The sequence below is a fragment of the Echinops telfairi genome, unplaced genomic scaffold, assembly GCF_000313985.2.
Source record: "Echinops telfairi isolate 266 unplaced genomic scaffold, ASM31398v2 ScPeMD7_655;HRSCAF=1070, whole genome shotgun sequence".
Lineage (NCBI taxonomy): Eukaryota > Metazoa > Chordata > Mammalia > Afrosoricida > Tenrecidae > Echinops > Echinops telfairi.
Window position 1 is genome coordinate 20,451,336 of NW_022104553.1, and position 9,837 is coordinate 20,461,172.

Genomic DNA, 9,837 nt, shown 5'->3' on the forward strand with positions numbered 1-9,837 from the left:
GCGTTCATCGTCTTTACGCGAACAGAGAGCCTCGTCTTTCTCCCATGGACGGGCTGGTGGTTTCCAACTGCCGACCTTTTCCATTCGCAGCCCAAACGCGCAACTCCCTGCGCCGTCAGGGCTTGTGCCAACCACCGCCCTGGTCAGTTAATGTCTTCCAGCCCATTTCCAACACCTCAGAAGCGACCCAAGGTAGGGTTCCAAGACTCAATGCTGACGGAGACAGAGAGCGTGGTCCTCCCTCTCCGGAGGAGACCACTGGTGGGCTTGAACCCCTGAACTTTCGGTGAGCAGCCCAACGCCTTAAGGCTGCACCCCACCACCCCACGCACCCCAAAGACACTTCAAAAAGCCCTAAACCAGCGGTTCTCAACCTGGGGGTCACGACCGCCTTGGGGGGTGTCGAACGACCCTTTCACAGAGGTTGCCCAATTAATTCATCACAGTTGCAAAATGACAGAGATGAAGTAGCAACAAAAATAATTTTGTGGTTGGGGGGTCACCACCACATGAGGAACTATCTTAAAGGGTCACTGCATGAGGAAGGTAAGAAGCCAAACTCATTTCGGAGGAGTTCGATTCCCTGAGAGAGATTGGGAGGATGTACATTTTTAGGGAAGCCGACTGCGTGTCCTTCTCCCACACCACTAGAGCGCTCTCAGCCGACAACCAAGCGCTTTATCCACCACACCACTTGTAAGACTCTGGTCTTAAAATATTGGATCCTAGGGGTCTAAGATGGGAAAATTGGGGTCTTCACATCCTTAGACAGTGATCCAGAGATCCAATCTCAGACTCTGGAAATTTTGGGTCCATGGAAGAATCTATACGCGTGGCCTCAGGCAGACCCGCAAGTGCTGAGAGCATTAGAATCATAGAATCCTAGGGGAGCCCCATGCAACAGAAATTCAACACCAGCGACTGTGTTGTCTATGTTGGGTTTTCTAACAGACGGATTTAAAAACAAACCAAAAAAAGCAGAGAAGAAACAGGTGGAATTCATTGGGATAATCCATTCAAACTGACATCCTCAAACTATTCATTTCAATTTGTAGTGAATTCTTACTCATGCATGAAATTGTTTGCCTTTGCCCTGCTCCCCCCATTTGTTCGTTCGGTGGTGGTGAGGTCCTAAATCCGCTAAATCCACCACGTAAGTTTTGCCCTTGTGTGGTATGTCCTGAGGGAGCCCTGGTCCTGTAGTGGTTTACATCCGAATGGCCAGCAGTTTAAAACACCAGCTGCTCCACAGGAGAAAGACAGGGCTTTCTACTCCGGTGAACTGTTAGAGCCTCGGAAACCCACAGGAGGTCCCTATGAGTCAGCACTGACTGGGTGGCAGTGACCTTTGAGTTGTTTTATGGTGTGTCTTCACATGGACTGGTCCTGTCTCAAGAGCTCTCATGTGACACAGAGGATTCAAGGGTCACTGAATATAGAAGCATCCTTGCACTCTTTCATTGCTGGTGTTTGAGAATACTGTGATTCTCAGAAGTCTAGAATCTTGAGCCAAGAATATTCTAAGAGCTGAGAATGCCACATGCCTTAGATCCACCCCTAAACACTCCCCCCCAAAAAATTCATCACCCTTGTGTTGATTCTGAGTCATAACTATCCTATAGGACAGAATAGAACTGCCCTGTGGGTTTCTGAAATTGAGTATTTATGGGGGTACAGAGCCTCATTTTCCTCCTGAGAAACCGCTGGTGGCTTTGAACCGTTGGTTTTGTGGACAGCAGCCAGGTGTGTAACCCACTACCCCAACAGGGCTTACTTAGACTCATACATGTCAAGAATCTAATGGATCTAATATTCCAGAATCTTGTCATTCTAGATTCTTCAAATCCTGAGAGCCTTAATGCAGAGAATCCAAGGGTCTTGAACTAGTTGAATCTCAAACTCATCAGTGCCTGAAGCCTATACATTTATGGAACTCCAGAATGATATGAAATTTCAGTCCTAGAATCATGGGATTTTAGCCTGTTAAAGACTGCTGGCACCTAGTCAATTTTGCCCCCCGGCAACTCTCTCACAGAGTAGAATCGCTCCATAGAGTTTCCAAGGCTGATTATATATAGACAGCCTCATTTCCCACCTATGAACTGGTCAGTGATTTCAAACCGCTGACCATTGCAACTAACCACTGTGACCCAGGGCTCCTTCTTAGAATGTTAGGGTCTTCAGGATTCTAGAACTTTTGGTTCTGGGCATCCTGAAAGAAGAGAATTCTGGAATCTGTTGGGATCTGCTGGAGGCAGGCATCTCCTCTACCCTATCGTTGATGGGTGGCCATCCATAATGGTCCACTGTTTTTCCTTCCAGAAATGATGCGCAGATGTTGGGACATCTGTGTGGGAATTTCCCATCCTGCATTGCTCCACACAGGGCCTTTCTTTTTTCTTTTATTTTTTAGCATCAGGCTCGGAGAACTATGTTTCCATTTCAACCAAAAAACAAAGCAAGACAGAAGCTGAGACAGGGAGGCAGAAGACAGAGGTAGCAACGGTGAAGGGAGGTGTTTGAGAGGCTAACCTCTCTGCCACAGAGCCAAGATAAGGAGGTGATGAGGATAAGTCACCACCCCATGTTCCCCACATCCTGATTTCAAAGTCCTCAGCGGGTCTCTTACTGTCAGGGGCTGGGAAATAAACACACACAGTCCCAGAGGGCCCCCGGGTGTCCAGGGCACTAAGCCAGAGAGCAGCAAGTGGGCTGGGAGCACAGAAAGAGGACTCGAGGTTCAGCCTGCAGAAGGAACTGTGTTGAAGGGTGAGGGTTATGGCAGGTAGACGCCCAAGATCAGAGAATCCTCCAAGATGACCTTCCATCTGGGGATTTTCCATATCCCATATATACATATACCACGAACACACAGAGAGCCACTCCCCACAAAAGCCACCGGACCTGTGGGGGCAGGGGGTGTGGCTGTTGTTGTACGGTAGGTGGGGCCCCCACGTGCCCACACAGTTCCAGGGAACCCAGGTCACCACCAGGGCTCTAGGCAGGGCGGAGGGAGGTGGCTCACTCAGCATGGGGCTAAGAGGGTCCTTGAGCCTTGGAGAGGACGGGTGCAAAGGCAGAGGCAGACAAAGGGACAGAGTGGGAGCAGAAGCTCAGAGAGGGTGTATGGCATGTGGTGGGTCACACAGCACTCTGGTGGACAGAAATACAGAGAAGGTATGTGCCCTGCTTAAAACCACACACTACCCTGGGTTCACAAAGACACCATGAGGGCCAGAGCAGGTATGTGTCTTGCTGCAACTCATAGGGCACCCTGATACAGAAGAAAACTGAGAGTAGATGTCTTCATTAAAACACAGAGTATTCTAACACAGAGATGGCACCTGTCTTGTTTAAAATCACAGAGCACCCTAGACAAACAAGAAAACAGAGAGGCGGCATATCGTGCTTAAAAATCATACCCTGGGTCACAAATAGATGATGTGTGCCTAATGGAGGGGCTCGCAAAGCACTCTGACTGAAAGAAAAAAAAGACTGGGCCAGAGAAATGCCCACCGTGCCCCAGTTTTACCTCCAAGACCTGTCCCTACAGGTACCTGTGGGTTCGCCTCGGGGAGCACCACATCTGGCGGTGGGAGGGTCCGGAGCAGCTGTTCCGGGTCACAGACTTCTTCCCCCACCCCGGGTTCAACGGAGACCTCAGTGCCCAAGACCACAACCATGACATCATGCTGATGCGCCTGCCCAGGCAAGCACACCTGGGTCCTGAAGTGATGCCCCTCAACCTCAGTGAGACCTGTGCCTCCCCAGGCACCCAGTGCCTCATCTCAGGCTGGGGGGCTGTGTCCAGTCCTATAGGTATGGCCTCACTGCAATGTGCTCTGCTATGTCCCATGCCAAGGGGGTGGCATTGCTTTCTCTCTTTTCCTATCTGTCTGTCTATCTATCTATCCATCCATCATCCATCCCTCCTACTCATCCGCCCACCCACCTACCTGACTATTCATTAATCTATCTGCCCACTCACTTAACCATTAAACTATCCACCTACCCATGCATCCATCAGCCATTCATCCATCATCCATGCATCCATCCATCCATCCAACTATCTATTATGGAGTCCCAGTGGCACAACAGCTAAGCACTAGGTTGCTGACTGTCAAGGAGGTGGTTCCAACCCACCCAATGATTCCATGAGTGAAAGATCTGGCTATCTCTCTGTAAAGATGATATCCCCCAAAACCCTATGAGGCAGTTTGACTTTACCATATGATATTGTTATGAGCCTAAGTAGACTCGACAACATCTAACAATAACATCTCTCTAATTCACCCATGTAGACATTCTATCAAATATATACACACACATAAAAAAAACCTACCCCACGGCTTCCAAGTTGATTCTGACTCACAGTGACCCTATAGAGCTGATTAGAACTACTCCTTAGGATTTCCAAGGTTGAACATTTTGACTGGAGCAGATGGCCGCTTCTTTCCCCTATGGAGTAGCTGGTGGATTTGAAACACCGACCTTCCAGGTGGTTAACCCATGACGCTATCAGGTCTCTCATCAAATATAAGATGCCATAAACTATAAGGTTCATCATTCCTTTGTGAGCCAGCAAGCCTATTGATCAGGGCATGACACCATGTACTGCTGACCCATCCTGATTTCTGAAATGTTGAAATGTGAAAGTCAAATATAAAAGCTCTCAGACACCAAATAAGGCACATGCGTATCAGCAGAGTCTTCAAAGGAGCAGGACGAAAGTACAGATTTGTTGCTGCCCTCATCTAAACCCTGGGAGATTTTAACAGGAAAGCAAGATTTCTAGATTTGCTTAATTTTTGTTTAATTGGCATTACTGAAGAACAACAACAACAAAAAACCCCAAATCCACTGCTATCGAGTCGATGCTGACTAATAGAGACACTATAGGACAGGGCAGAATGGCCCCTGTGGGGTTTCCAGACTGTAACTCTTTACTGGAGTAGAAAGCCTCGTCTTTCTCCCATGGAGCGGCTGGTGGTTTTGAACTGCTGACCTTGCCCAACTCATGAACACTATACCACCAGAGCCTCATATTCACTCAAATAGCAGCCAGTGTTAAAGGCTGCCCCTTCAGACATGACGTGAATTCACGGCTTCACTACAGTCCACCCCATGAGACACGTTCTCCCTTCACAGACCCCTGCACCCATATCACTCATCAGGACCCCAAAAGCACCTGAGTTTGCACACGTATGTGATATAGGCATATAGGAGCTTTAAAAATTCCATGGAAAATATCTTACTATATGTTCATTTAATTTTTCCATGAACTTTTAAAAGCCTCCTCGTATGTATTATATATGTATGTGTCTAGCTCACTAGCTCTATCGCTATGCCTTGGTAACAATGAGTTGAGCATTCTACTACGATCTATATCTATATCCATATCTAGACCTATAGTTATGTCCACTAATGAGTTAAGCACTCCACTACTAACCAAGAGGTCAATGGTTTGAACGCCCCAGCTGCTCCGCAGGGGAAAGATGATACAGCCTGTTTCTGTGAAGACTTGTGCCTTGGGGAGGCCTATGGAGTAGGCCTACTCTGTGCTATAGGGTTAAGAGTCAGAATCAACACAGCAATGGGCTTCTTTCTCTCTCTTCCCTAAAATCGGCTTCTTGTGGCCTTGGGTGGAGCAAAGAGGTAAGCACCTTATCCCTGACCCCAGGGGTGCCTCAGAAGACCAGCCTGACCATGTGCTCCCCAAAGACCACAGCTTGGAACTCCCGTGGAGCACAGTTTTACTCTGGACCCTCAGCTCCCCAGTTGGGTGGTGGGGGTTTCATTTGTTTTTCATTCGTTTCTACTTCTTAACGGCTGTTAGATGCCCTGTAATTGCTTCAGACATGTGGTGACCGCGTGTGACAGAGAAGAATTGCCCCACGGTGTTTCCCAGGCTATAATCGTGGCACTGTCCCATAAACATTGGCCTGCTAACCGCAAGGTTGGCGGTTCGAATTCACTGGCCACTCCAGGGGAGGAAAACAAGGCTGTCTGCAACCATAATGATTTCTGGCCTCAGAAACCACTATATAGGATGGCTAGGTAGTCAGGATAAGGAGCCCTGGTGGTGTAGTGGTTACTTGTGCGGCTGCGATCCTCAAGGTTGGCAGTTCGAAACCAGCAGCCACTCTGCAGGAGAAAGACAGGAATTTCTCCGCCCATAATCATGTACAGTCTTGGAAACTCACAGGGGCGGTTCTACCCTGTTCTAGGGTCACTGTGAGTCAGCATCCTCGCAAGAGAAGTGAGTGTGTTGGACTGCAGCAGTGAGTTTGATTGTATGAGTTTGGGGAATCTTCCCCAAAGCACGTCAGCATGTCTTTCTCCCTCTGGGCCTCTGGATGGAACGGAACCAGCAACCTTTCAGTCAGCAGCTGAGCCGAGTGCTTAACCATTGTGCCATCAGGACTCCTTACTTCTTAACTACCCCAAACCAAAGCCCCAATGCCATCGCACTGATGGCAAGGCACAGCGGCCCTTTATCTAGTCATGGAAACCCTGTGTAGAGTTTTCTGAGACTGTCCATCTTTCCTGGAACAGACAGCCTCATCTTTCTCCCATGGAGCAGCGGGTGGGTTTGAACCGCCACCCATCTTTCAGTTCGAAGCCCAATGCTGACCCCACAGGGCCATGAGGGCTCCATTCTATAAACACAACAGCCTCAGAACCCCTATGGGGTGCATCTGCCTGCTTTCTCTCTCTCCCTGTCTCTCTTTCTCTCTGGCCCTCTCCCCTCCCATCTCCCTCACAGTCTCTTTCCTCCTGTGACTCTCTCTGCTGTGGATCTCTCTCCTCTGGGAAGTCTGCAGAGAGGGTCCCAGCCAGGGCCTGTCTCGGACGGAGTCCACTGCTGACCATCCATGATCCTCTTCCTCCAACAGTAGAGTACCCGAAAACCCTGCAATGTGCCAACATCAGCATCCTAGAGACCAACCTCTGCAGCAGGGCATACCCAGGCCACATCACCAAGAGCATGCTATGTGCCGGCCTCTGGGAGGGCGGCCGAGGCTCCTGCCAGGTGAGGCCTACTTCAGAGAGGGGCCGTCGCCCAGGACTGGGCCCCCTGACATTCTGGGATAAAGGGAGGTGGGCTGGGACACCTCCGTCCTGCAGGAGGCTGGACTAGGGGCCTGGACTCCTGGATCTGAAGAGAGAGGGGATTGAGGGAGGTTTCCGGATGAGGGGCAGGGGACCTGGATTTCCTGGGGGCTGGGAGTGGAGGGGGTGAGGGAGAAGATGGGGAGGGTCGCCGGTATAATGTGATGTGATGTAACCATTTAAGCTAACCGGTTTCAACCTCGCCCACAGGGTGACTCTGGAGGCCCCCTGGTTTGTGATGGGACCCTGGCCGGTGTAGTGTCTGGGGGCTCAGAGCCCTGCTCCAGACCCCGGCGCCCCGCCGTCTATACCAGCGTATGCCACTACGTGGACTGGATCCGAAAGACCATGGAGGAAAACTGAGGCTTCGCGGTAGTAGACCAAGAGGGAACTCTGGGAGTGAGGTTGAGTGAGCTGCAGGATTCCAGCCTCGGGGGACGCCACCCGGGGCCTGCAGCTGCGTTCCTGACTGCGCTGCTGCGTATTCAGGCTCCACCCCCACCATGTGGCCCCCGTCCCCCTGACGGGGCGCAGAGAAGCCTCCACCCATCGTGGCTTCACCTCCGTGACGTTGCAGAGATGACTGGCACCATCCCCAGGGAACTGCATTCACCGTGGCCACGCCCCTTGGACCTTTGCCCAATAGAACATCCCCTGTGGGCCCCACCCCTTGTGGCCCCGCCCACTGAGCGCCAGGCTCCCACGCCCCCGGGGCTGTCAGGGGAGCAGTAGCTCCGCCCTCTTGGAACTCGGCCTGCGTCAGACCCCGCCCCTCGTGGTCTGGCCTTGGACTTGTCTTGGGTTTGAATCCGGCCCGGGACGCGAATGGGGACATTAGGGGATGGTCTCGTGCCTGCCGAGCCGATGGCTCGTTTTGCAATAAAAGCGAGGAGCCGCGCCTTCCTTCCGTCTGCTGCGTTGTGGGATGCAGGCAGGGCGGTGGAGAGACCCGCCCGAGAGGCAATTATCCCTGAGCCCCTAGTGCGTCCTGCCCCAAGTGTCCCTGCATCAGCCTTATTGCAGCAACGGGGAAAGGGGAAACCAGGTCAGGCGCCTCCCAAACCTGCCTTCCCACATCCCAGGCCTCTCAAGGGGCAGCCTGGTCCTCCCTCTCCACTCTGGACCCAAAAGACCTGTTTTCGTTCCCAGTTAGAGGGCAGCCCCTCCTCCCGCAAGAATTCGGCTGCCAGCCCCCTCCTCTCCCAGGTCCAGGAGTCCAGCCTTCCGGTCCCTCCTCCCTTAGATCCAGGAGTATGGGTCCTCAGCCCCACCCTCCACCTCCCTCAGAAAAGGAGTCTGAATGCGCCAATCGCTCTTTTCTCAGACCCTGGAGCCGGGGGCCCCAGTTCCTCCTTCCTCAGACCCAGGAATCCGCGCCCCCTGCCCCATCCTCTTTCAGAACTAGGAATGCTGGGGGTGGAGGGGAGGGCGAAGGCGGGGATCCCTCTCCTCCTCAGACCAGGGAATCTGAGCCTCCAATCACTCCTCCCTCAGATCCGGAGTATGAGGTGGGGGTAGGGGTGGGGGTAAGGACCTCCTCCCTCAGACCAGGAGTTCAGCTCCCCAGGCCCCCTCCGGTCTCAGACCTGAGAGTCCTCTACCCACTCCTCCCTCAGACCCCCAGCCCCCTCCAGTCTCAGACCTCGGAATCCTGCCCTCAACCCCCTCCTCCCTCAGACCCCGGGGTCCTGGCCCCCTAGCCTCCTCCAGACCCCAGAAGCCGGGGAACCCCCAGTCCCTCCTCTCTCAGACCCAGGACTCCCAAACCCCTGACCTCTTCCTCCCTCAAACCCTGGAATCCAGCCCCCTCCTGCCTCAGTCCCAGGAATTCGGACCCCAGGCCCCTCGTCCCCCAGACCCGAGAGTCACTGCCTTGAACCCCAGCGCCTCCAGACCCAGAGGTTCTAGGCTGTCCTGTGTCGGACTCTCGTGGGCAGCCCCCTGCGCACCTCCTCAGTCAGATCCAGGCTCCCTGCTCCCTGCGGCTTCCGAGGGCGCCCGAGCTGGAGGAGGCGGAACCGGAGGCGGGGATTCTCAGTTAAAAGGCTCCAGAACCGAGTACCGGTCTTACAGAACCGGAGTCCTGGGGCTTCTCCTGCTGGGCAGGAATTCTAGGTGAGCCCGCCCCTGGAGTCTGTGAGGTGAGATGCTCTCGGACTTAGACACAGGCATTGGCCCCCAGCCCTCCCCCACCTCAGTCTGGGGAATCCGGGGCCCAGCCCCCTCCTCCCTCGGATGCAGGCATCCGGACCCTTATCCCACCCCCACTCACTAGCCCTTGGTTTCCCGCCCCCCAGCCCCTTCCTCCCTAGGCCTAGGAATCGGAGTTCCCAGCTCCCTCCTCTCCAGCACCCAGGAGACCAGAGCCCCCACTGCCATCCTCCCTAGAACCCAGTCCCCCAGAGACAGACAGACAGACTCACAGTCTCGGAGACTCACAGGGGCAGTTCTGCCCTGTCCTCTAGGTGAGCATCAAACTGGATGGCAGTGAATGCGTGCTGTGTCCCCAGCCTTTTGGGATGCCTCTCATCTCCGTCCATATGTCCTTCCCAATCCCAAGATCCCGGCACTAGGAAACCCGGACACCTCCCATCCTCTTCTCGCAATCCCGCTCTTCTCCCAGACCCCCACCATGGGACGCCCCCCACTGGCTGCAGTCTTGGCATGGATATTTCTGCTGCTGCTGGGAGCCTGGGCAGGTGAGGGGGCCAGAGAGGGGTCACA

The 9,837-nt window shown here is 53.2% G+C and overlaps 2 protein-coding genes across 2 annotated transcripts in view; both read left to right on the forward strand.

The window, feature by feature from the left end:
- LOC101640921 (kallikrein-9) overlaps positions 1 to 7,476 on the forward strand; it is a 9,786-nt gene extending 2,310 nt beyond the window's left edge. The window contains exons 2-4 of the mRNA XM_013006695.1: positions 3,554 to 3,819; positions 6,897 to 7,033; positions 7,324 to 7,476. Of these exons, the coding sequence (XP_012862149.1) occupies positions 3,554 to 3,819; positions 6,897 to 7,033; positions 7,324 to 7,476 (556 nt within the window). The remainder of the gene's footprint in view (positions 1 to 3,553; positions 3,820 to 6,896; positions 7,034 to 7,323) is intronic.
- A 1,730-nt stretch (positions 7,477 to 9,206) lies between these two features.
- The window catches only part of LOC101640603 (kallikrein-8), an 8,990-nt gene continuing 8,359 nt past the window's right edge, over positions 9,207 to 9,837 (forward strand). The window contains exons 1-2 of the mRNA XM_013006694.2: positions 9,207 to 9,254; positions 9,674 to 9,812. Coding sequence (XP_012862148.1) covers positions 9,746 to 9,812 — 67 coding nt within the window. The 5' untranslated portion in view covers positions 9,207 to 9,254; positions 9,674 to 9,745. The remainder of the gene's footprint in view (positions 9,255 to 9,673; positions 9,813 to 9,837) is intronic.